Source organism: Drosophila arizonae, chromosome 4, assembly GCF_054131065.1.
Source record: "Drosophila arizonae isolate 15081-1271.41 chromosome 4, UAZ_ARI_1.0, whole genome shotgun sequence".
Lineage (NCBI taxonomy): Eukaryota > Metazoa > Arthropoda > Insecta > Diptera > Drosophilidae > Drosophila > Drosophila arizonae.
In genome coordinates, this window is record NC_142924.1 from 22967412 (window position 1) to 22995304 (window position 27893).

The 27893-nt window shown below is 40.0% G+C and overlaps 2 protein-coding genes across 2 annotated transcripts in view; both read left to right on the forward strand.

Moving 5' to 3' along the window:
• Ac78C (adenylyl cyclase 78C) overlaps window positions 1-26740 on the forward strand; it is a 47122-nt gene extending 20382 nt beyond the window's left edge. The window contains 23 exon segments of the mRNA XM_089466883.1: window positions 9931-10471; window positions 10535-10898; window positions 14430-14504; window positions 14507-14715; window positions 14786-14942; window positions 15083-15264; window positions 15350-15551; window positions 16535-16668; window positions 16729-16818; window positions 16875-17036; window positions 18406-18542; window positions 20712-20852; window positions 20922-21468; window positions 22252-22347; window positions 22403-22542; window positions 22694-22848; window positions 22909-23558; window positions 24287-24382; window positions 24488-24668; window positions 24731-25134; window positions 25199-25427; window positions 25588-25733; window positions 25793-26740. Coding sequence (XP_089323009.1) covers window positions 9931-10471; window positions 10535-10898; window positions 14430-14504; window positions 14507-14715; window positions 14786-14942; window positions 15083-15264; window positions 15350-15551; window positions 16535-16668; window positions 16729-16818; window positions 16875-17036; window positions 18406-18542; window positions 20712-20852; window positions 20922-21468; window positions 22252-22347; window positions 22403-22542; window positions 22694-22848; window positions 22909-23558; window positions 24287-24382; window positions 24488-24668; window positions 24731-25134; window positions 25199-25427; window positions 25588-25733; window positions 25793-25933 — 5179 coding nt within the window. The 3' untranslated portion in view covers window positions 25934-26740.
• Window positions 11382-12982, forward strand: LOC149269423 (putative trypsin-6). The gene is made up of 3 exons (XM_089466936.1): window positions 11382-12099; window positions 12165-12441; window positions 12510-12982. The coding sequence occupies exons 1-3, from the start codon at window positions 11840-11842 to the stop codon at window positions 12879-12881; spliced, it is 909 nt and encodes a 302-aa protein (XP_089323062.1). The 5' UTR covers window positions 11382-11839; the 3' UTR covers window positions 12882-12982.
• Window positions 26741-27893: the final 1153 nt, after the last annotated feature.

Sequence of the window (27893 nt, forward strand, 5' to 3'; positions counted from 1 at the left end):
AATCGACAAGCTAACTGAACTTTCACCCAGTCGAATCGATGACAGAGCAGTCAGGCTTTAATTCGTGGCTGAGCAATTCAATTGAATAAATTATAGAGATCAACAAGCTGTGCGGGCTGAGGTGTCACTCGTCTCGTCTACTCAACAACTGTCCAACTGGCGAAGGAAATGTGAACTTTTCAGTTTTCATCTGACGACATCTCGATTTCACAATTTCCCACAGAGCAGCTGTGCGCACCAGCCGACGACAGAAGACAAGAGACAGGAGACAACAGCGAAGACCTCACAATGTTGATTTGATTTTATGCTAATTTCTTTTTGCTATGCTAATTCCGAGGAGTAAACAACAAACTGCAAAGCCAACAACAACAGCAGCGGCAAATAGCAGCTTAATACATTCACTGATGATTGACTTGGCAATATCCTAGAATGACTTGCATTATTGAAAATTTAAATACATTTTAGAGCCCTCAACTCTTGTACTAGAACTTTAGCTAGTTTTTTACGCACCACACTTGACTTGAATGATAGCCAAAATATGAATTATATAGATCTGGAAAATCTCTAATATAGATATTTAACATACAATATGAGAAAAACAATTACAAATTGAGGAAAACTTAGGTATTATTTTGTATAGTTAGTGAATGAATGAGTTACTGAATGCGAACAGCTTTCTATGCTGCACTCAGCTGATTCAGAGACGGAGTAAGAACTGTTGATGTGCTTCATTTCACAAATTAATAAGAAAAGTCGCTTACAAATGCTTTATGCTAATCTCTGCTCTTTTACACTTTATAAGTAACTGTTCCTAATTATTTTTTGTTACCGTATAAGATCTTAAATGGCTGTGAGGTGCTCTAGTGTAGCAAATAAAATACATCCATCGATTTGACGATGTGATTGAAATATAATTATGTCCTTATTCAGGCTCCACAATTTGTTTAATTACTTTATCTTTAATTTGGAAAATAAAAATAAATAAAATATATATAAATATTTTTTTATTTTTTATTTTAAAGCTTAAAGGCAAACTAATCAAACATAATGTGGTAGTATATAACTATATACATATATATATGTGTATATAAAATGAACGAGAATGAGAAAGTTAACTAAAATAAAGAGCCAGGGTATATCGCCGTCGCAACTTCAACTGCTTAGCTCTGCTGTCCGCTGCCTGCTGTCCGCTGAGTAGCTCTGCTGACAGCGCCCGCAACACGCTTGGCTTTACAAGACTGAATTTTGACTTAAGAAAACTTTGCACTGGGCCTAGCGGCTCAGCGGCTAGGCCGATTAAATGTCAGTTTGCATTAGAGTGAGCTAAATAATATCGCTTATGGCACAGAAGTTTGCATAAAGTTCTTATCAAAAAGTACAAACAAGTTGCATTCCGACTGCGTGGGTCAAGCAGTTGCTGAAATCTGCAGTCAGAGGAAGAGAGAGAGAGAGTGAGAGTGAGAGAGAGGAAGAGAGCTGACCCCTCTTATGGCAAATGTCAAAAATAAATTGAGGTTTTCCAGTTTTATTGCTCGAATGTTATATCAAGATTTAAGAGACTTGAGTGCAATGGCAATTTATCAATTTTAATGCCTTTTGAATGGCTGACCAAATGCCTATTGCAAAAGGCTGTTTTCTATTCCCATTGTTGTTGTACGAGCGGTGGTTGGTGGTGGTGGTAGCGGTTGGTGGTGCGCCTTATAAAGTGTCCACTTATACGGCTTATTGCCTTTTTCTTTGCGGCTTTCGGCTTTCAAGAATTTGCGACCCGACTGACTGCTCAGCACTTCAGCATTCAGCCAAATCAACAGACGACGGCCAATGTAAATGCTTTGATTTAAGCGAATAGTCCTTGGCAAAGGACATCAAAGCGCTTGCTGACTTGGCTTGTGGGGGCAACTTAGGCACATTTTATGCATAATAATGCGTAACACAAACAAAAAGGTCCAAATATGCGTTTCTTGCCCAAGTCGTACCAGCTCCTGGCCCAAACATCAAGTGTTCCCGAAAACACAAACAACTAATTCTAGACCATGTCTAAAATTTAATTACAGCTAGTTTAGAATTACCTGTTACCGTGACTAATTTGAGCTCAACAGCGGGGCAATTATCTAGTGTGCGAATCGCGAGCGAAAGGGTAAGCCGGAACGTCTCTGGTCGTCCCTTTTTTCTGTGTGTGCCGCTGAGTAATTTTTCTATTTTCTGCTTTATTGCGTCCTTTCAAATGCGCACCCATGTTGACCACCGTTACAACATTAACCCAAATCCGCAAGATATACACACACTCCACTCACACAAACACACACACGCAGAACTACAATGAGCCTCGCCACTTTAACAGGTACTTCCCGTACGCTCTATGTCTCTCTCTCTCTCTCTCATTCTCTGTTTCTCGGCGCGTGGGTCAATGGCACTGCGTAAGACGCCGGTTCGCCCGCTTGTCTCTTTCAGCGTTTTATTGTTTCGTCCTCAGACTTTTAGCTAAATGAATCAGCCGCATAGCCAGCACAGAAGCCTAGGAAATATAAAAAAAATTGTTAATTTTTTTTGGCGAATTTTCCACCTGCTGCGTCTCCTGCGGCCATCATTTGGCAACCATTCAAGGCTCTACCGGAAATTAATTATGCCGACTCATCAACAATATTTACATAAAATACATTAATTGATTATATACACAGGTATGCTCGAGGAATGAACTCAGGCAACAACTTCTCATAATGATAATGCGAGTTTCCTTTTTGATAGAAATATATGTAACTTGAAATATACCTAATACTTATATTTAATACATTAAATATTGCAGTAAAATTAAGTTAAAGTTTTATATAGGCATAAAGACTGTTGAATATGCTCTAAAATTAGGTTGGCAATGGATCAAACTTAGATAATATTCCAGTATATTGAAAATTTATTTTTTTTTTAAATACTCAACGGTAAATATGTAGATTTTTTCGATTTACCAACTGACCTCAGCTGACATGGATAATTCTTTATCAATCTCAGGCATCGGTAGTGACATAAATATAGAATTTTACGCCTCTATCTCCAACACATTGGAAGATATAGTTTTTCCGATTTCTTTACAGCAGCATATCTCCCATTGTCCCAAGAGACCTCTTCTGTAGTCAGGATATACGTCTGATTAGAGAACCCTGGCTCAAATCAGAGTATCTAAATGTCGAATTCCTCTGACTAGAGTTTATGTTGTTTTATTTCCAAATTAAATTAATTAAAACGGAGGCTTTTAATTGAAATTAATTAAAATTGGGACTTCAAAATGTTGCTCAGTTCGTCCTTTGGCCTTTTCATTCTATGGTCAAATGTTTTGAGTCCACTTAAGCGGTCAAATATGTAGTTGCCCGCGTGGGAGAAAATTCCTTGTTGGGATGTTCAAAAAAATACTTTGCAAAGTATTTTCATAGGCTCCATGGCTGGGGTGCTCGAATCCTTGCCTCCATATATATGTTATGGAAACTGGGGGACAATTAAGGAAATAGCCAAATCAATCTTTATTATGCCACAGTAGCACTTTATTATTGGCCAATATAACATGTTCAGCGCTTGGCATTGCTCCCAGTCTAGACTAGTTATCTAATGGCCTCTGCTTCCTCTTCATCCCGGCCAGTTGCTTCCTCTTGAGTCTTGGCATCCGCAGTTAATTATCTTTAAATATTTGTTTGGCACGTTTATCCCGACCTCCCCCTTTGCCGTTCCCCTGCTTGTGGTCGACACATGACTCAAAGTGTTGCCACGCCCACCGCAAGGCTAAAGCGCTTAATAAATAAAATAAGCAGCTTGCGGAACATTGTTGTCATATCGATTGGGGCTGGCCTTGCCTTAATTGTTGCTGTTGCTATTGTTGTCGTTGTTGTAATTGTGGTTGTTTTTATTGCTGCTCCTCCCGTTAGCTGATGCTGTTGTTGTTGTTGCTGTTGTTGTTGTTGCCTAGCAGGGCATAATGCACAATTGAGAAGACAACGTTTCGCCTCGGGACCAAACATAAATATGTCAAGTGTTAATTGCTGCCACTTAACGCAGAGCACAAACTTAAACACACGCAGACAGACAGACACACATACATACACACATGTATATAGGTATGTACGGCATATAAATTTGACTTTAATCTACTTATGAGTAGCCAAGGCAGCCTGCCTCTGTCTCCGCCTCTTCCTAAAGAGTTTACACGCCGCAGCACAAAATATGAAAAGAAAAACAAACACAGCTCACAGAAGTTACACACACACACACACACACACACAACTCTCTCACACACACCCACACTTGTTACACACCCAATAATATGCTTTAACAAGTTCCTTATGGCCATAAATTCAACAAGCCAACAGAAGCTCATAAAAAGTGCCAATACCCTTCCGGCCCATAAGCTGACTGCCTGAATGGCTGCCTGGCTGGCTGGCTGCCTGGCTGGTTGTCTTTGCTGGATGAATTGCTGGCTGGCTGCTTGGCGACTTTGCAACTAACCCCGACAGCAGCAGCTGCCTACATACTTATATAAAAGCGAACGTTGCAGACATGCCTTGACATTTCATATCATATCAAACACACACACATACAGGTACGCTCAATGCGGAGAAAGAGGAATATCCTGCACATAAAAAAAACACTAAACTGCACCCAGGGCACAGGAGGCGCCTCAACTAATAACGTAACTAACACGCATTACAAGCGGACTCCGATGTGGACGCAACAATGAGCTCGGAATAATGAGCTTATCAAACATATTTATCGACCAAGTCAGTCAGCTCATTTCCTATTTTAAATGTCTTACTCCCTACATATCTATTGGCTCGTGGCTGATTGTTCTCAGTTCACTTCCTTTGGCTTCCTTCTGGCTTCTGCCTTCTGACAGGTGAATTGTCGCAGATGACGTTGGCACTGATATGAGCAAATTGGAAACTTAAAGCGTGTATATTTAAAAGGTACTACAAATGTAGGGAAAAGCTTTAGTAAAATTAATTTTAGCATAGGCGTGATAGTTAAGGTATATTAATTAGAGGTATAAACATATATAAACAATTTATCCTCTGCTACGTCATAATGCTTTACACTTAGTAAATACTAATTGAGAATCTCAAGTATTTTGGTGTTCCCATCACTTCGTTTTGTTAGTAACACACACACAATTACAAATTTCCTATTATAAATTCGTTACATATTATTCGATTCCGTGTACTTTAGACATATTTGTTGTAGTTTTTTTTTTTTAATTAATTTATTTATTTTATTTTAAAAAACTCAAATGATACTAAAATATAAATGTTTGTTTTATTGGACAATTTAAGAAAAAAAAAGTAATACAAAAAATAAAAGAACAAAATTGAATTATTGCCAAAATTTCGTGCGTTTTTCCTATAGCGCATTTTCGAAAAGTGTCTAATCATTTATTAAATTTAAATTTAAAAAGTATGTAATATATATTATTATTATTTAGAATACATAATATACACATTATATAATACAGAAAAAGAAATAATAAACATAATATATAATATAATATATAAATACAAATAATAATATTGATTAAAAATAAAGTGTCCCACATAAATAAATATATAATTATATAATATTGTATGCCATAAGAAAGATGTACAAATTAATGAAATATATATTTGTGTATAATCATTACCTAAGCCTACTTATTAAATAACTAAAAATATTACATCGTCAACGTATTAATCAATCAATTTGTTCAAATTTTTCGCACCTCATTAATTGAGTGCAGGTAACTTTTATAAAAATTAACCCTCGTCATTGCAAACTATTGGGATTGTTATAATTCTCTCTCTAATCCATAACAAACAAGTCACCAAGTATAATGAAAATAAAAAATTAATTTAAGAAAATATAAACAAATTCAAAGATTCACTTACTATAGAAGAAGTTCATATCATGCATTCAACTGCTTCAACTCTTCACTAAGTCAAGTCACTACAGGTTAATGAAAGCCGTTGAAGAGATAACTGTTTATGTAATTAGAGAGAACGCGAAAAGCTACTAAAAAAATGCTAAAGTGAGCAAAGTATTGGCTTAGCAAGCGGCCAACAGATTTCTCGCTCTCTATGAGAACTGTAACTGCTGTTTCATATGCGAGTGTCATATTTCATATTTGACACTATGTATATATACGTATATGTATATTCTTTTTTATATATTTATATTATGTGTATTTGATGCTCAGTTTTATAGGCGGTTGAATGGCGCTCTTGGCGCTCAGTTGCCCAACGCCAGTTCGATGTGAAAGACGCGAAACCAGTGGAGAGCAGCGCGTTCCCCTAACTTTATACAGAAATAAATAAATATGTAAATATTCAAATTGTGATAATAACACATATTTGCTGGTCAAATAAAGTGGTGCAAGGTCCAAGATTCGTGTGAGTCACAGCTCCATAAGGAAAACTAGATTCGGTCAGCGAACAGCTGCTCGGGGCTAACTCTGTCCGCAGCGTTAAATCATGGCCAATGCCAGGGCAGCGAATCGATTTTGTGTTTTGAATAGTGTTGCGCCATTATCAACGCATTTATATAAGTGATAATTATATTAGACGTTTATCTCGCCCGCGCGCTGCCTGCCTGCAGTGTGAGCCGAACGCGGCTCGCTTGATAAACAGCGCGTTTGTGTTCTGTTCTGTGCTCGGTGCTCGGTGCTCGGTGCTCGGTGTGTTTATCTTTCGGATTACTCATCCGAAATCAGCAATAAAAAGAAACAAAAAACCAACAAAATAGAGGTAACCAACTGGTTTAGTCCGCAAATACAATGCAGCTTTCAAGCTCAGTCGTGGTTCGTACGCATGAAAATCAACTTAGAAAATGTGCTAATCGCATATGAAAAGAAAAACAAAAACGAGTCAGCAGCTACGGCTGTGTGCCATGTGATGTGAGATCGCGTCAAAAGGTGTGTAGAGTGCGGATTATGCATTTGCGGCAACAATGCCAAACACTCGCCAAAAGCCAATATGCCCCACAAAGGCCAATTGTACTCATTATGGAAGTGTTAAAGCGCTCAAATTATAAACTAGAAATTTACACGTTGCCACGTTCACACATTTGAATGTGGCTAAGATACTTGGAGTCCATTTGACACAAATTGTGAATTTTGAGATATGTGTGTATATTATTATAGCATATTATTTATCTGATGCCATCAACTCAATCGCTTGTTATCTATACATTAATCGAACCTCGATTGCGAGTCGTTTGCCTTATCCGGCATTTGTTTGCCTCATTTGCCAAATGGCAACTGATAACGCGCCCAGACACCAATACAAGCACGAAAATCGAGCTGGAGCATAGATAACAATGCAACTTTCGTAGCTCCTAGAAAAGTGCTATATGATAGCCAACAGCACAAGGGAGACTGAAATAAATCGCGTTTCGCTCCGATATAATTATTTTTATATTTTTACAAAGTTTCTATAAACTTCTTAGCAACTTTTTCAACTTGTTTTTTCCAGTTGCGACTTAAAGAACTCAAACGAAAACATACACACACACACACGCATACAGCGAGCATACAAGCCAAATTGTATTTAAAAGTGCGAAAAGTAAATATGATTATATTTATTTTGTACATGCAGCAGCTGCCTTATGTCAGCATTTGCCAAATTTAATTTCGTGGCTCACATAGAGAGTATTTACATACACCCAGACACATACATACATACACATTGTCCTGGCTGCTGCGATTTATTGGAAATTTTTCTGTTGCGTCTACAATATTCGAGGCAGTGTTTGCTATGCCCAAAGTATGCTACGATTTCTATACATGTCGCATAAGAATGAGCCTGTGTTAATGTGTGTGCTAGTGTGCGTGTGCGTGTGCGTGTGCGAGTGTAAGTGTGGGTGCAACCGTGTGTGTCTAAATGCTAATTTGAATAATGACAACGACATCAACGCGACATTTTCTAGTTGTTAACTGTCAACTCTGCCGCTGCCTGAGCCTGGCGCTGCCTCTGCGCCGTTATGGTGAATTCAACTTGAATATATCGCATAGAATATTAGAGCGAGTAATAGACAAATCAGTAAACGATGCAGGTGTGCTGCCACACTAAAGACAACGAATCTTCAACGTTGAGCACTATTATCCCTAAACATTATTTAAAGATTCGGATTTAGCTCCAAAGAGCTGCGGCTGTGGAAAAACCTCAATTGCCTAATATGCTTACTTTTCCTATTTTCTCATACCTTAATCAATATTTGCCCTAGTGTAGAGTAAATATTGATTAATATATGATTTACATATGTATATAGGCTAATAGCCCGAAACGAATTGTATCCTTACACCTATTACAGGCCTTTGTAAACTATGTCATGATAAAACGCCCATGATATAATCAATGCCATGAAAAGCAGCGTAACATTTAATATATAATATGCATATACATATTGTATATCATATATAAATAGTTATTTTTTTAGATAATACATCCCGTTATAACGACTCCGCTTATGGCGTCCGTACGGCTGGTCCCCTGTCAAGAGAAAATTTATACGGTTAAAGCGTCTTTCGGTTATAACGATAGTCCCTTGAGCATCGCTATAAACAGATTCTTCTGTATATACATACATAAATATGAATATGCCCATATATGTATATACATACATTCTAAACACTTACTTTAATCCTTTATATTTTCAACACCGGTTTTTTCCTGGAAATATTAAGGAAAGTGGTGTGAATTAAATGTATTTCTGACTGAGGATTGCCTTCCTGTCCCCCCTACTCCTGTCAATGGGTTTTATATTTTTTAACGCAATTTATAATTTCCAAGAAGCTAAAAAATAGGTTCTAAGATATCGGTAAGCGTTTACAGCGATTATTGGTCCATATAATCAAGCCTCAAAGTATCCTAAAATCTTTATTAATATCAATTTTGTGGCCTGCGCAAATTTAGTAACTGCCCCATTGAGAGAGAATTCGAATTTGTGTGAGCTAATTCAGATGAAACCTTTCTCTGCGACAATTGGCTTAAACAATTTGCTGAAATGATATGAGATCGTTTTATTTCAATTTAAACGGGAACTTGTTCATGAGCTATAGTTTCATTTGGTTCGGTAGTTCATTAATTCAATAGAAACAGTAGTCTATAAAAGTTAAAAAAAAAATATATCGAATGGTTTATGTTCTACTGAATAAGTGCATAACTAGTTCATTTAGCTGGCACGCTCAATTGAACTACTTCTCTTATGCAGCTTCTCATAATGCAGCTAGGGGGAGTATTACAAAGTCGACTACCGCCAGGCAGATTTCAGACTGTTCTTTAATTTATATTTCATTGAGCTGCAGCTAGAGCTGGAGCTGGTTGCCTTTAGAAACGTTTGCTTAGCTTGAAATCAATTTCTGGCATTTTGCAATTGAATTTTCCCTGTAAGTTTATTAGTTGACATGATATGCTCAAGTCCTCGGTACTTTCAATGCAAAACTAACAGATGCTAATTTCGGGTAAACTTTATGCTTGTATTAGTCATTTTGCACGGAGAGTCTATTCAGTCAATCTATGACTTCCGCTCCCCTCTGAAGGCCAAAGACCTGACAGACATGGCAAATGACTTCACGCCTCGTTGAAAATGTTGGCGCTTGGAGACCATTTGCATTTGTGCCTGGCCTGGCCTGCCACGAGTCTGACTGCGGGCTGTGGAGGGGAAATGTTTGTATTCATTAGACTGTGGCGCCGCCTTGAAAGGCCTAGGAATAGCGAACGTGTTCGGTCCCAGCAATCAGAGTCGACTCACGCAAGCAGAATAAAATCGTTGACAACTTCAAAGCGCAAATTGAAAGTTAAAGCTTCCTGACAATGATGCTGATGATGATGATTAAGATTATGATGATGACGATGAGAATATGCGAGTCCCTCGCTTCCCTTGCTCGCTTTTCAATAACCAACCACTGAATATGTTTACTTCTTGCAGAACCGCCGAGGAGCAGGAACAGGAACAGGAACGGGAACGGGAAAGGGAACCGAAGCAGGAGCCGGAACGCAACATGGACGACGACGACGACAAACTGGTCTCGGACGAAGTGCATCTACGCCAACTGAGCTCAACGCCGGCCTCGGCGCTGCAGCAGCGCCGCCAGAGCAACAGCGTGACTCGCTCCGCGCCACCCGAGCTGACGCAGCGTGGCCCCAGCGTGCAGGAGCCGGAGAGCGAGGCGGAGCAGGGCGTGGTGCTGCGACGGGCCATGGGCAAGGGGGCCATTACCTTGGCACAAATAGACGATCTAAGACTGGAGAGCGACGACGACGACGACGAAGAGGATGACGTGAACGACTACGACGATGTTGACTGTGGCCAGGGCTTGAGCAATCCCGCAGCGCAGACCACAAATGATGAGCAGATTACAGCCGCAACAATGGCAGCTACAGCCACAACAATGTCAGCCACAGCCACAACCACCGCAGCAGCAACAGCAACAACAACAACAACAACAGCAGCAACAGCAGTAGCAGAGGTAAGCGTATTGTGCGGAGGCACTTAGAGCTAATTAAAAGCTAGACTGAAACAAAAAAAACAGCAGGAAGCGGCCGGCAGCGGAACGTGTACGCCAACCACTCTGGACATGTCCAAAATACCACGCCTACCCGGCGACGGGGCACAGATGGACGACAGCGGCGATCTGCCCCACTCGCTGCAGGCCTCCGCAGCCTCGATTTTATCCAATTTGCGCAAGAAACAGCAGGCAATGCTCGCAGTCGGCAGCAACGTCGGCGTCGGCGTCGGCAGCGGCGCCGCCATAAACGTTGACCGACCTGTCGCCGGGGCCATGGCCAAGCAAACGCCGCGGCGAGTGCAGTCCGTGCGCATCGTCGAGGACAAATCTGGCTATGGACCCAAGCGACGCACCGAGAGCTGCAGCATATTCGGCAACAGTAATTTCGGTAAGCACAATGACAAAATATCTCTCCATAAGGCCACAATTGACGGGGAAGAAGAATCGTGTGCAACACTTGCATTGCCTGTTACGAGGCTGGGTAATAAGCAGAGGCAAGTGAAGAACTTTCACATAGATATTGCTAGGTAAAGTTTTTCAAGACTAAATTTAGTCAAATGCAAATGGAAGAACTTAATTCGAATCGAGTTCAGCCTCCATTCGATGCATATCGAATACGATATGTATATCTAACAGAGGATAATTGGGTATTTAATTATAGAAATATATATTAAAGTTGCATCTTGATCCGCTGCTTTAGTCAAGAGTTTCCTAAGCCAAAAATAATTCAGAGCAGACCTCAACGAGTTAGTTGACTCTGACCTTGGCTCAATAAACAGGCTAAGTTCTGTTCACTGTTAATAAATTGTTTCGTTTCAAAGTCTATACTATTTATTCAGTAGGGAAAACAGTCAATCTAGCTATATTCATATTATCGTTTGTTGAACTACTCGTTTGCATTTAAGATTGCAAAAAATATAAATTCAAGTTGAACACATATTAATACATATATTAACTGTATTAGACACGACTTACAATTACAATTAAATAGTATTTAATATTTCATTTCATTTCATTTTATATATTAATTGAAGACTAAGAAAAGTTTGAAGGCAGCTAATGCGGTTTGCATTCGGTTTATTAGGCAGAGCTTCATTTGAGTCGTAATTTAATATAGCAAAATTAGAATAAGATACAGCAGCGGCTCAATAGAACGAACTGCGCAGTCGGAATCCGATAAGCCATAATTTTAAGAATAATTTAAATGCAATTAGAGTCTACGACGACAAAGCTAAAGCAAATGAGCTGTTACAAATAGTTTTCGAAAATATATGCCCTTTCAATCAACGTCAGTTGTGACAATCAGTCGACAATATAGAATGAAGGAAAATGTGGTTTCCCCCAGTGCTGAAGCTACTCGTACTATGGCTATTAGCTTCTGGCTCCTGCACCTCCCTTCAGGCGAATGTGCGACGAGTAAAGCGTCTCTCCTCACCAGAATTTAATACTGAAACATACACGAAACTCACCAAGTACGTGGTGTCCTTCAGGTCGCGCACGCCGGTAAAACACTTTGGCGACAATCACTACTGCGGCGGGTCGATAATATCGCCAGTGTTTGTACTGACTGCTGCAAGCTGCGTCATGGAGTACGTAAATATGCTGACTATATTGACTAACGATCAGAGCCTACAGAAAGTTTGTGTTGCAACAGCGAACGCAAGATACCCCATAGCAATCGAGTGCTGCAGATCGTGGCAGGAGCCCCGGACCGTCTGAGGGTTCTCAGAGGCAAGACCATCAATATTCCGATAAGAAAGATCTTTGTACCGGTCAACTATACCCTCTACCACACTTTCAACATTGCGCTTGTGAAGCTGGGCTTTTCCCTGCCCTCAAAGAATCCACACATCGGAATACTCGAGTTGCCCACAAGTCCGCCAATCCCTGGACAGCTGTACAGAGTCCTAGGCTGGGGTCGCATGTATGCCGTTAGTCTACTAGGTCTCTTATTGTGTTTGTTGTTGGTTGATCTCACGCCATATCCCACTGCTTGCAGGGCGGCTTTTTGCCAGCGAAAATCTTGTACATAGATGTTAAGTTGCAGACGCAAAAGACTTGTAGCTCGCTGCTGGAAAACTACGAGCCCGAAATGCTGTGTGCTGGCCAAATGAATGCCACACTCGATCAGCATCCCTGCCCGGGCGATACAGGCGGTCCACTCATGGACAATACCACGATTTACGGCATCGTTATTTATAGTCTCGGCTGCGGTCACAAGCGAATCCCATCGGTCTATACGAACGTGTGGTATCACTTGAACTGGATCATAGCAATTACAAAACGGAATGGCAGCACATTGATACGGAACCGGCTCCTCCTCTCACTGCTGAATGCAATCATAGCTCTGTGCTCTAAGATGCTCTATTAGTTCGTTGGGATAATTTCATGCATTTCAAGTTATTTTATACTCTTTATAAGTCTAAAATAAATAGCCTATTTCAGGCTAGATCTAGTCTTTGTGAAAGTTGCGTAGTCATTCTCCATTGAAAGTGGGTATGGAATGGAATAGCCAGACATTGAGGCAAACTATGCTGAAGTTCTAGTCCTTAAGAGAACTATAGAAGAGAAGAATAATTATAAATATCATAAATACCTTTAGCCTTGGCAAGCATATACTGTAGAATCCAGTTATAACGACTCCGCTTACGGTTATTGCGACGAAACAAAATTGTGGTCCCCAAACAAAATAATATGAGCAAACTTATACGGTTAAAACTTCCGAGTGTTATAACCGGATACAACTGTATATTCTTGACCAACCTAATGGGGTTATTGCGACGAAACAAAATTGTGGTCCCCAAACAAAATAATATGAGCAAACTTATACGGTTAAAACTTCCGAGTGTTATAACCGGATATATGATTGTCTGTATAACAGTCTCTCTGCCTTGCTCCCAGTCTATCTCTCAATAAGTCTCGCTATTGCAATAGAAGATCATTTAAGTTGTTTATATGTATTCAGCAGCATTCTTTAGGCATTTATATTTGAGTAAAACAAAGCAGAACTCTTTCAGCAGCAGAGACTGTTCCCATCGGTCGCTTAAAGCTCGACTACCTGGCGACGGACTCAACAGTTGAGCGCGACATTGGCTTCGAGTGAAAGTCGCCCTATATAAAGGGCAGCAGCTGCAGCATTTCTTCAGTTGCCCAAGCATAGTGGGGGTCAGTCGTGCAGTGCAATAAAGTGCAATGAATTGTGTGATCGTTCAACTAAGACTTGGAGGAACTAAGTACAGCAATTACGTAGAAGGAATACGTAAAGGAAATATTTATTGAAAAAACGTAATGGACGGAATACGTAGAGGAAATACATATAAGGAATGTTTAAAAAAATACTTGAGTAAAATAAATATTGCAAGTGCGTAAAAGGTTCTCTAATATTGCCTTCCACCACATTAGAAGTTCCGTTCATTTTGGCTCAGCCCTTCGCTAAGTTTATACATACATATGTATATCATTATGAAATCAGATCTATCACACTTTTGAAACAGTTATGTTTCATCGGTACTATCGATAGCGTCATCGATAGATTGAGCAGAATTTCTTTAAGAAGAATTAAATACTGTCAGAAGTTTGACAGTCACCCAGCAAACTTTAATTGTCTTGTCTTTATCCAGCCAGTAAATACCAAGAATATAATATATAATCCTTTAATCCCATATATATTCAATAATTATAATACTGAATGTAAGTTACACCTGGAATCAATCGAACCCATTAAACTATACCTGTAGGAAATAGACATTGAAATCATAAAGGATCACGCCATCACTGATTTTTACTGACCAACTGTAGGTCTTCAAGTCGAGCTAGAATGGATGCAGTTAGATAATCATACTTTACTTTTAAAGAGGTCACATATTTCCCATGATATTTGGATTTTTATTGACATCCCAACTATGTTTAATTTTTATAGACTATGAACTGGAATCGGGCCAATCGATTGCCAGCATGGCGGGTCCTCAACGCCCGCTGAATAATGAAACCTATTCGGCTTTAAGAGCGGCAATGTGGTCAAGGGTATACTCTGTCCCTCGCTGACCAACTCCTTCAAGCAGAGCTCGCTGGAGAGAAGCTACCTGACCTACACACACAGGCAGAGGCAGAAGTCGCTCATCATTGTGAACGTGGTGGACTTTGTGCTGAAGATCGTGATGGCGCTCATCTGGATGCTGCAGCCGAGGGAGGATCGCTTAGACACGGTAAGTGGAGCAAGGATCTAGAAATAACAGAGGTCAAGTAGTATTTAATCCGAGTGTGACCTCCGTGCAGAGCTCGAGCTATGCGAGCACAGCCACGTCGATTACTTGGTCAGTTTGCTGTGGGATTGCCAATCTGGCCATTTGCTTCCTCGGGTACTGGCGCTGCTTTGCCAACAATTATTTGCACTGGGCGGCGGTCTGCACGTGGGTGCTCTTCAATATACAAGGTGAGTGTGTGGGTAGAGGGAGGAGTGAAAGGGAGAGGGGAAAATGACTCGTATAAGGCATAAATCATGCGTCATATGCGCAGGCCATTAAATTTGCTAATCCTTTGGCCGTCATAAATGTTTTACTGCCTCTGCGACAGGATTCATCAGCGAAGGCGTCGGCTTCGAGAATCGGGAGTACCTGGTCTGGTACATTCTGTTCGTCATCTTTGTGCCCTATGCCATGCTGCCGCTGCCGCTCAAATGGTGCGTCGTGGGTGGCACAATCACAGCCAGCTGCCACCTGGCCGTAATTACCATCAACAAATTGCAGGACAAGACGGTACGAATCACCTACTAGACCTTATTGTTTTTGCGCGCTATATAAATGCGTGTATATACGCACATATTAATATAAATGTTCACAGACGCCACTGGACACGAACTGCGTGCTATTCCAAATCATTGCCAATTTCATTCTATACACGGCGATTAACGTGGCTGGCATGTATACCAAATACCTGACGGATCGGGGCCAGCGACTGGCCTTCATCGAGACTCACAAGGCCATGGAGCACAAGAAAGAGTCCGAAAAGGAATTGCAGCGCACTCAAAAACTTCTTGATTCAAGTAAGTGACAAGTTTTTAAAAGAATTTTATTAATTTGAAATATAATAACGCATTTTAAATATAAATATTAAGTAATAATTTTGATTTTTAAATATTAAAATTTATTGAAACGAACCATAAGTTAAATTAAAATATAAAAACAATATTAAATTCAATTAAAATGATTTTTGTAATATTTTGAATAATTGATTCAAGTACGGGACAAGCTTTTAAAAGAATATTATTAATTTGAAATATAATAAAAATAATAATCATGGTCAAATTTAAACAATAAATACAATTATAAATTAAAATTATCTTTTTAATTATTAAAAAATAATAAAATATTATCGGAAAAATTAAATGAAGCTAAAGTAAATAAATAAAATTAAAATATTTTTTAAATACAATAAAATATTCATAAAATAAAATATATAATATATTTTTTCACTGTAAAATCAATCAGAAAATTCCTTTTTAGTTTTTAAATATATGGGATAAAACTCATAAATAAGCGTTCAAAATTCAGCCAAATATTTAATATTTCATATTACTTAATTTTTATAAATATTGTTAAAACAATAATGATAAATAAAAATTATTAAATCAATATTCCAAATTTATAATTAAAAAAGAAGTAATTTAATTAATATATTTTTACGATAGATCTATAAACTATTATAAATTTATTTCGACATATACAAATCAATATAAATATGTATATATTTATATCTCTATCAGTCTACTCAAAGTGTACTTAATAGTTATCTGCATTATCTACACTCGGTAGAGAGTTTCAATTCCTGAAAACTCAGTCACAGGTAGCCCTGCAGGTATGCAGGTAAACATAGCAAAGTTAAGCAGAATTCACAGATTTGAGCTCTGCTCAGTTAGTTTCGGTTGCTGAACGACTGCAGGCCAACGTAGTTACTTAAATACCGATTTCTATATACACTACAATACTTGAGTTGAATTTGTAATTTTTGTAACCATTCGGTTTTCAGTTTTGCCCAACATTGTGAATAATCAAATACGCAGCGAGATGTACAAGGGCACGGACCCCACTGTGGAGACGCAGTTCAACAAGCTGTACGTTTACCCCATGGACAATGTGAGCATACTGTTTGCAGATATAAAGGTAAGCGAGGTGTGTTCCGAATGAATTGCTGTAATTAAAATTTAAATCACAAATCAAAAGGGCTTTACCGAGCTGGCGAGTAAGACATCGGCCCAGCAACTGGTAAAGATTCTAAATGATCTTTTCGCTCGGTTCGATCGCATTGCGGAGGTAAGTTGCCTTCTCCTGTGCATGACCTCTTTCACATTGTTTGCTGCCCCACCCAGGATAATCATTGCCTGCGCGTTAAGCTGCTCGGCGATTGCTACTACTGTGTTTCGCAATTCGAAAGCGACAACTGGAAGACGCGACCGGATCATGCGGTGTGCAGCGTCGAAACTGGGCTGCACATGATAAAAGCCATCAAGGATGTGAGGCTGCATACGCACGTAAGTGACAGGAAATCTCCCCTTTGTTTATCGGTTGTAGTTGATGAATGCTTTTTCATGCGTGAAGGCAGACAACCGATTTTTATTTGTTAGTTAGCATGTAAACCTTTTAAACGGGCGTATGCATAAGATTGCAATGTAAATTTACATACTGTTGCATAGTTTTAGGCGCTTTTTGAAATCAGAGTAAGCTAACAGAATGCTCTTAGTGCATTAGAGCTAGCTGATAGCGACAGTTAAACATCACGATTGAGTGTGTGTCTCTTAACAGTGGGTAAACATTGAATAGATTTACCAGAGCGGTAGAAAGTAAATCCAGACAACTAACAGAATGTGGTTATTGCAGAGCGCTGTTAAGTGGTGTAATACTTTAATAGCACTGCTAACATAACTAAAATTATATTAACATTCTACATAGCACTGTTGAGAAGAGTTGACTGCAATGTATTGGAAAAGCGTTTAGCGTTGGCTGACTGACTAACTGAACAGCGCCCATGCTGTCAGCATTTCAAAACTAATAAAGTTAACAGCACGCTGTTAGTGACAGTCCAACAGTTGAACTGCAGAAAACTTTTAAACGTTTGCGGAGTGGCATAATTTTTTGGAATTTAATGCCACAGATTTTTCAGCCGTCAGCCATTTTGGTGTGTTTTTTTTACAAATTTTGCACATTGTTTTTGCTATGGCCGCAGCGCCGCTTTATGTGGCCTGTCCCTGTACTGCCTGGTCGCTGGACGTTGCTGGACGTGTTGACAATTCATTTGTATGCAAATCTCAGCAGAGCAAAAGGCAGCCGAAAACGGCCAATGACAACGAAAGCAACAGCAGCAGTAGCAATAACATATGCTTGTGTTTGGTTCGTTGAAAATGTAGATACCCTGTAAAATAAAAAGAAGACAGTAATCATATTTGGTATTTTAGAGCTTATATTTTAAAAACTGGTTTCGATGTAAATAAAATTTAGTCGATATTGTAGCCGTTGAAGTTTTTTAATTCAAATGTAGCAATCCCCCTTCATCCAGCTGCCAGCGTTACAGGGTAAAAGAAACAATAGCAAGAAAAAAGTTGACACAACTGCAACAAAAAATAGAATAGATGCAGATTCGAGCAAAAGCTCAGCTTCTCTTCGACCTGTGGGCCTTTAAGCGCATTTAATGAATGCAAAACTTACCGTGGAATAACGACAATTGGCCGACGCAGCGTCCGAATGACAGTCAGTCCAACAGACATTCTGACAACTGCAGCGACCCAAAAAAAGCATGCGGCAGTTGCAGTTGCAATTACTGCTGCCGTTGCGGGTTGCAGTTGCAGTTGCAGTTAAGTTCGTGCTTTGCATAATTTGCGTATTTTGCGTTCGTTAATTTTGCAGGTCGACCTCAACATGCGCATCGGCATCCACAGCGGATCCGTGATGTGCGGCGTGCTGGGCAACAAGAAATGGCATTTCGATGTCTGGTCAAATGACGTTATCATTGCAAATCACATGGAATCTGGCGGCATTCCCGGGTAAGTCCAGTCACGAATTAGTTACACCGAGACCAATTCCATGGCTCACTAATTAGCTCGCTTGTCAACAACATTATGTGCGCCAAACAAGGTGCAGTAGCAAAAGCAAACCGCAGCACATCCAAGTAAACCTAGGCGTATTCAAGCGTATTTATTATCAATCAGACATCCTCAAAAATTATAGTTTAAGTATAACATTGATTTAAAATATATTTTCTATACTAGTAGCATCAGATAGGTGTAGAAGTATAAAAAACTATAGCAAATATAGATAAATGAACAAGTAAATAAATTGAGAAATAAAAATAATAATATGTCCTATTCGACATATCAGGAATGATATCTTCTTGATGACCTCAGTCAACTTTCTTGTCAATCATAATTTGAATTATAATTGATTTTTTTTTTATCCGTAATAGTGAAGATGAATTTATCACTGAGTTTAATTTCCACTTTTCTTAATAAATTTATTATAATTATTTCTTATTAGATTAATCAAGCAACGGATTTAAAAATTAATAATGCCTTTATTATTTATGATTTTGATTAAAAATTTCCTGTATTTTATAATATTAATAAATATTATATCTCTATATATATATATATATATATATATATATATACTAATAAAATGATCAAGCTTTTGACAGGAAATGAAGTTAAGTCAATTGAAATTGTTAATAGTGCATGACTTATACTAATAGGGAATTTCCAAAACAAATAACAAGTGAGGAAATGAAATGAACAACGCAAGGAAGACGCGTTTCTATTTGTGTTGATAGACGTACGGTTACAAGTATTTTGGCAATACGAAGTAACTGAAAGTCGAGGCGGTAGATAAGTAAGAAGTCTCAATCGTGGTTAATATAGAACTTAACTTATAGCAGTCCTATTGGGCGAGCTACAGCAAGAAATTTATCAGTCGGAAGAGTGATGTATTTTATTTTAAAATTTTTTTCAAGATTTTCCATGGCGTGCAATTGAAGCATAGAGCATGGGAATTTCCCATACGTCCCTATAATCTATCGTTTTTTAAATAGTCAAATTCAATCTTCATTCACCTGTTACATAAAGAATCGAGTTAAGCAAATCTATGACGGATCTATAATAATGTATATTCACTAAAACTATTAATTCTTAATTAATCATAAATCGAATCGTTCTACTAAATTTTGAAAAACATTTAACGAATCGCATAAATCGCACATTTTTGGCATGTCTACAAAAATATATATTCTCTATAATTATTATATATTTTTATTATTATTAGTTAATTACGAAATTAATTAATCCACTACATGAATTATTGCACTTTTCTAAGTTTATTACCGAATCGAGAGGCTGCTTGATCAGCATTCAATTTTAGCTGTCGCCCATACCTGCCCCAAAAAGTATGCTATATTTTGGCACACAAGTAAGATTGCTGAAAGTTCTGCAGAATTTTTTTTATTAAATTTGGCAAACAACTTCGCTTTCAACTATGCAAAAGACTTGGCTAGTAATTATATTTCGATCGGATTGCAGCTCAAGATGATTGGCAAAAATTCCGGAATGCAAAAATCTCGAATTGCTGCAAGCCGAAACGAGCTGCCAAATAACTTTGGCTGTGCTTGCGCTTGTGCTTGTGCTTGACTGTCTCAGTGCTGCCTTGGCTTAATTCGCAGTTGGCCACATTTTTAATTGGCCAATTAGGTATGTCCAAAGCTGGCAGCAACCAACAACCAACAATTGCTGCCGTAATTTTTGCTAGCTCAGCGTGCTCAGACACAAGAAACCAGCCACAAAGGCAAAGCAGAGACAGAGACAGAGAAAAGCAACAACAGGAGAGGACAAAACAAATCAGAGAGCAGCCACAAACCGAACAAGATGAAAAGCAAAAGGTTCCATTTACTGCAAAATGTTTTGATTTAATTGTGGCCTAGGCAAAAACAAAGCCCAGAGCCAGCAACACAGCCGCAACCAGAGAACTAGAGAAACAGAAATATAAACATAGGGCAAGGCAGCAGCAGCAGCATCGACCACAAGGGCGTCCCAATTATGAAAGGCACACAAAGGCGGCTGATGGGCGGGGCGGGGCGGGGCGGCAAACTTTACGCACAATCGCAGAAAACGTAGACAAATATTTGAATTTAATTTTCGCCAACTAACCGAGCCTCACCACCTTTCCAGGCGCGTTCACATCTCGGAGGCGACTCTCAACTGCCTCAACGACGCCTACGAGGTGGAGCCGGGCAACGGCGGCAGTCGAGATAATCATCTCAATAAGCTGAACGTGACCACCTATCTAATCAAGCGCACGGAACCATTGAGGTAAGTGCTCCATGGCCATCCCCTTTATCTGGCACTCCAAACACTCTGGCTTCTGCCTTCTCCGCACAGACCCAAGCGACGCTTTGGCACCCGCAGCAGCGTGCATCAGAGCAGCAGCATTGCCGCTCCCGCTGTTCCCAGTCCAGGAACTGCGCCGCTGCCCAAGTCCATCTCGGCCAGCGGCAGCGGCAACGACTGCAGCATCGGCAGCACCACAGCCGGGGCCATGGGCGACGGCAGCAGCATCGACGGACGCAGCTTGGACGTCGCCCTGGCCGTGCAGCCGTCCCAGCTGCTGCAGCAGCAGCAGAAGAAGAACATCTCGCTCAACTCGCTGCCCAACGTAGTCGAGGGCGTGGCCCTGGACAGCCGCCGTCTGCGCAACGGCATGGCCACCGGAAACGCCGGCAATGCGAATGCCAATGGCGCCGGAGCTCCTGCCGGCCTGTCCACCGTCTCCTCGCCCACGGCCATGATGTCCAACACGCTGGAGCAGCAGCTGAGGCCGCGCAACGGCGCCAGCATTCAGAATCTAGCGGACTCAATCAGCGCCAAGGGCCTGGTCATTGAGGACGAGAGCACGACCGAGTGGATTCCGGAAATACCATTTCGAAATGTAAGTAAGCTGAAGAGATGAGATATTATCTTATGATACCTACATATAATCTATATGAAGAAATTAATATAGACTATAGTAGACCAGAGATTCAGCTAGGCTTAGATGGTATATCTATATCGGGTCCAGAAAATTTCGAAATTTTAAAGGCGAACTATTTTATTAGCTTTTGTAGAAAATAAATCTTTTATTATTTCAAGTTCTTTAAAACTCTTAAATCTTAATAACAGAACTTTACATAAACAATAAACTAAATAAGAGCTCATAAACTGAGACCTGCTAAAAGCTGGCTAATATTTTTTAATTAAAAATATAATTATATTAATGAATATCTTTAGTTGAACCTTGAGTTCTCTGTTCAAGAAATACTCAATATTACATTTTACCGATTTATATGTACATTCTCAATGAAAACTTCCGATTTATAGGTTGCCAAACACTTTCTAATAATTCCTTTCATAGAAATATTTTGAATGATATTTTTGATATTATGACATGTTGAAGTCTATTTATGCCTGGCGATGGAATTCTCTCAATGATGCATTCATTAATTAGGTACAACCAATTTAGATAGTATAAATTTGCCGAATAGAGAAAGCTTAGATTTACGTATGAGTTTCCAGATCATACTAGCTGAGTTAGAGTAGTACGATCTAGTTACTGCTTACGAGCTATAGCTACTATTAATTTGTTAATGAACAATCGTAGTAGTAATCGTAGTAATATAATAATATATTATAACAGAAATAATAAATAATATTTCATCTCAATTAACATTTTCAGTTGACCAGTCCCGAGGAGACATTGAATCGCACAGACTCCATATTGGTAGATCCCAAGCTGGATCATCGCGTTTCGGTAACCCCCATGGATGAGGAGGTATGTATCATATAATATATGCTCACAGCTCTCCTATTAATCGAACATTCCACAGATCGACGAGTTCATCGAGCAGAATATTCAAATCAATTCGAATAAGGAAATACGGCGGGAGTATCTGAATGCCTGGACCCTGAAGTTCATCGACAAAAGCCAGGAGCAGAAGTTCTGTCAGCTGCGCGAGGATATGTTTCGGTGCGTATGGAGCGAATTCAATGTGAAAGGTCAACTTCAGCAACCAATAATTCTCTTTTTCTCTCTTTCCCTGCACTTTCTGTCTTTGTCTCTGTCTCTGTCTGTCTGGGCGTTAATTAATGAACTGTTGCTAATTGATTTCTACCATCAGCTCCAACATGCTGTGTGTGTTTGTCATTTGGATATTTATGGTGCTGTGCCAGGTCATAATTATACCGCGCTGCACCACAGTCATCATTTGCCTGGCGGCTGGCACTGTGGTGCTCACCTTCTGCTGTGTCCTGGTGATGGCCGAGGAGTTTCCAGGTAAGTCGATTGCTGACTAACTGCTGCCCTTGTTTGTCAATCAACTCGATCGACTTGCAGGCCTGCCCAGCTGCCTGAAAATCAACTCGGCCAAATTGGTTCATCAGCGTCGACGTCGCACACTCTTCATCTGCGGCGTCATCGTGTCCATGTGCTTGCTGAGCGCCATCGGCCTGGTGCTCTGCCCATCCTCCAGCTACAACGGCACGACGACTGACATGAAGCTCTCTAACGACTCCTGGGACAGGGAGGCGACGCTCTCCATCAAGCATACGATTCAGCAGAACATCACAATACGCACGCCGGCTATCGGTGGCTTGTCCATAGAGTCCATTGCCAATCTGACCTCACCGCTGGAGTCCTTCGAGCTGTCGCATCGACCGTACACCTTAGTCAGGAACAGTCGCAATCCGATTAGCATTCCACCGGATGACACCTTCCGCTGTGTGCACCGCGAGTATATTGTCTTCACCTGGGTGCTCTGCCTCGTCTCGCTGGCCACCGCCCTCAAGCTCTACTACTTGATCAAGGCAATCATGGCCCTGGGCATGGTCGCCTTCTACACCACCCTGATCTTCATCAGGTTCAGCACCGAGGAGAGCTTCAGCCTGGCCAAACTGCGGCAGTACGGCATGCCCCTGGGCGTGCAAATGCTAATCTTGCTCATCACCTTTCTCATCATGGTCTGCTATCATGCCAGACTCGTCGAGGTATGTCCAATATATAATACAATAGATAGGTAACATGATATGGACCTTTAGATACACACATTTACGTGCTTATTAATATTTAAATTATAGTTTTTATATAAGGTAGGAATACTTATAAAGATTTAAGACATAGCATTTTTGCCTACTCATTTTTGACCAATCCAAAGTTCTATTGGAATGGTTTGAAGATATAGGTCAATCATTTTCTTTTATAACTTTTGATAACTTCTATACATTTTGATCCGATAAGTAAGTTTTTCAATTCAACTTTTAAGATATGATCTGCATACTCTATTGAACATTTTCTAATTCAAAATAAATGCAAGCTCATTTAAATATTTGCTATATCTAATACGAGTGTAACATTTGTAGAGCTTCGATCCAAAATCCAGAATTGAAAGTATATTAAAAATCAAAATTAGGATCCACAACAGAACTTTCAAACCTGTAGTACTTGAAGGCGTTGAGATCAACTCGATTCAAACATACGGACGGATAGACATTGCTAAATTGCTGGAAATTGCCGTCTTGGTCAAGAATATATATACTTACGTGGTCTGCCATGCTTCCTTTGGCATACATCTTACCCTAATTTTCCATTTTCAATGATTATAAGGGATATACAAAAAAACAAGGGCGAATCTGTCTTGCACTAAGAGCATTAGTGTCTATGGATAAATCGATTCTTTGTATACATTTCCATTCCATATTTCATTGTCCATTTGCAGGTTACCTCCCGGCTGGACTTTATTTGGAAGGAGCAAGCGGAACGAGAGCTGAGCAACATGAAATCGAATCGTGCTCTTAATGACACATTAATTAAGGTAACAGTTGCTCAGTCCCCCCTCCCCCCTCCCCCGCCACTGCCTTCTTCGCACACTCCCCATGATTACTCATTAATTAAATGCTTGATTTAAATGCTGTCGCAGAACGTTCTGCCGGACCACGTGGCCGAGTACTACCTGTCCGACGAGCACACGGACGAGCTCTATTCCAAGATGCATAATCTGTGCGGCGTTATGTTTGCCTCCATACCCAACTTCCAGGACTTCTACTCGGAGGACATCGACAATGGCAAGGCGTGTATACGCATTCTAAATGAGATTATCTGTAAGTTGATTGATTAAATCCAAATGTCCAAATGGCTAATGATGTCCGGCTCACCCACCCAGGTGACTTTGATGAATTGCTGGAGGAGCCACGTTTTGCATCCATCGAGAAAATTAAAACAGTGGGCGCCACCTATATGGCTGCAGCTGGACTCAATCACGAACACCTGCGTCTCCGCGGAGAGACTCCCGAGGACAGCGTCTGTGACCTGGTGGAGTTTGCGTTCGCCATGAAGAAGAAGCTGGAGGAGATCAACGGCGACGCGTTCAACAATTTCCAGCTGCGTGTTGGCATCTGCAGCGGACCTCTGGTCAGTGGCGTGATTGGAGCACGCAAGCCCGTCTACGACATCTGGGGCAACACGGTGAACGTGGCCTCACGCATGGACTCCACGGGCGAGAACTGGCGCGTCCAGGTGCCAGCCAATACGGCAGAGTTTCTCTGCTCGCGCGGCTATACGTGTGTGGTAAATACTGAACTCTTGCGCAAAAAGAGAGGGCGAATGATTCTAAATCCACGTTGCTCTGCAGAAACGCGGTGAGATTAACGTAAAGGGCAAGGGCATGATGACCACCTACTACGTGCATCCAAAGGGCATCTCCGACAGCCAACTGATCTCCCCTGCGCGTATGCCGGCGGGCATCCCTCTCGCCCAGACGCCCAATCTGCAGCGACAGACCTCGCATCACGGCTCCTTCAGTGCGGTTGTCTTTGGCATGATGCAGGCCACCAAACGCAGCACCGCTATACCCGGCACACGTGAGTACCATGCGGACTGAGAGATAGAGAGAGAGAGAGAGAGAGAGAGAGAGAGAGAGAGCGAAAGTCTCTTCTTATACAAAATATATAATATCGTATATAAATTAAGACAAAACGAGCTCGGAATTCTCTTTAATCTTGATTAACTAACTCCTTCTAGCTACCGGCACGCCCTCTCCGCAAATACGTCGGGGTCATCGAGGCAGCACCTTCAGTTCGGTGCGTCTGTCGCAAAAGTCGACTACTGTTAACCCAGTGCGACGTAATACAACCCGAGTGCGAGGACGATCCTATCGACAGAAAAAGGTATATCTATTTGATCATGCCAACTGCATCTATATCTCTCTCACTTTTTCTTCTCGCAGAGCTCTTCGAACAATTCAATAGTCACGCAGGCCAGTTCCACGTATATGCCCTCATTCCGGCGGATCGATCAGATCGAAACAACAATCTCGAAAAGCCACAATGATGCTTTATAGCCTAGCATGCGCACCAATTGGGTTTAAAGATCATCAATTGCCAAACACTACTGTAGATTCAATTCCAGTATTCGAGTTCTTAGTCGAGTCCTAGCTACCGGAACTGGTGTCCTAATAGATATAACAACTATTTAATTACCATACAGAGCTAAGTCCGTAGAGATCAAAGTTGTTAGCCAATCTATATTTGTAATATATGTATAATTGTATAACATTATCTCAGCACAATTCTAAGTCGTATATATAAATGTATATTAAACTGTATACACATAATGAGATACCATTTTTGTTTGTTCTACTATGTACATTTTCTCCTATAAGGAATCAACGATCTTTTCTTAAACATCTACCAGAAAAATTGATCTTTAAAAATTATAATTATAAAGTAAACTTTCATTTAGCGTAATTTAATTAGAATAGTTAAAAGAAAATCACTTTTAACAATCAGAAGTAAAATAATGATCAAATTTTTCAATTACTGTACAAATAATATACCCCACGATTTCACTTGGCCAATCTCTATATAAATAAAGCACTTAAATATACAAAACTAAAATTAAATGTTTAAAAAAAATCCATAATTTAGTGATTTTATGTGTAAAACGCCAATAAATTTGTAGATAAGCGATCAAAAAACCACACACAGAAATCTGAAAAACCTAATGTAAAAATAATAAAAGCCCACATATGAATATATATGTATGTATGTATGTACCTAAATTTGAAAATTGATGTATGCACCGCAGTGTAATTAAATAAAGGTTACAGAAATAAATGTGATAAATAAAACAAATCAAATATCGGGGAAATGGAGTTTTGAACAAAACAACGGAAGTCAAAGAAAATGACCAAACGAACAGTCTCAACCATATATCGAAAAGATCAAATATATACCTAATAAATGAATGAGAGATGAAACCAGTTAGACGAAGTGGAAATAGTGAGTGCTTGACTAAGGGATACCATATGTTGTAAAAGAAAGGTTTCAAACGTTCCATATTTACATAGATTCGCATATTTACTTAAAGAAATGACTGTACTTCTCTTTTTCTAGTTACTTGAAATGCTGATCGATACTTATTGAGATCGGGCTATCGATAACAATAGATATATATAGCTACATATCAAATCATCATGCCCCTCTTTAGCACATACAATGGGTATAATAAGAAAACCGAAAATGACGCCAACACTCATCGAAATAAATGCGGCTACAATAACAAGAAAATCCAACAGAAAACTCTATTTTTATCACAGATGCAGACGAATGCATTTTGGAGCGAACAGCGGGCAAAAGGAAGGCGAAAGCAACTGGACGGACAGCTGGGCGCCGAAGCACTTGACGAGCAGACGGTCCGGTCCAACTTCCCACGTTGGTTACGTTTCGTTAAGCGAAATGATGAAAATGCAAATGTACATTCGTCCGCACGAACTTCAGTTAGCAACTGCACGGGTACACTATTAAATACCCTAATTAAATGAATGCCCTAGATATATGCAAAGTAAATCATTTCAAATGTGTGTAAATTATTCATGGAAATACATATTTATTTATATGCTATTACTAGAATTTTTATATAAGTTTACTTATATACATTACGTCCATATTATAATCTATGCAAGACGAGCATGCCATGCATAGGCTATAGAGTATGGGGTATGTACACATACGGAAACGAGAACAACAAAAACATCGCAGGCAAATGCCGATGCAGCAACCACTTGTGCACTTCCACTTATTGGCGGCGCCGGCAACGCCTAATGTGAATGTGTGCGGTAGTTGATAAGACACAGTTGTTGTTGCTGCTGCTGTTGCTCTGTGATGCGTGTGCGGTTCAGAGAGCAGCAGCCGCAGCAACTACAGCAAATGCATGGGACAAAACAAACAATGAATGAAGGCGAGTAAATTTTTATTTCAGCCGGTTGTTTTGTGTCGTAAACGTAGATTACCGGTTTCTTGGCCTCTGAACCGAAACACCCACCTAAA

Coding starts and splice junctions, on each gene's coding strand:
- LOC149269423 (XM_089466936.1), top strand. CDS start 11,840: ATGTGGTTTCCCCCAGTGCTGAAGCTACTCGTACTATGGCTATTAGCT. Junction 12,100..12,164: donor GCTGCAAGCTGCGTCATGGA/GTACGTAAATAT, acceptor GTGTTGCAACAG/CGAACGCAAGATACCCCATA. Junction 12,442..12,509: donor GCTGGGGTCGCATGTATGCC/GTTAGTCTACTA, acceptor CACTGCTTGCAG/GGCGGCTTTTTGCCAGCGAA.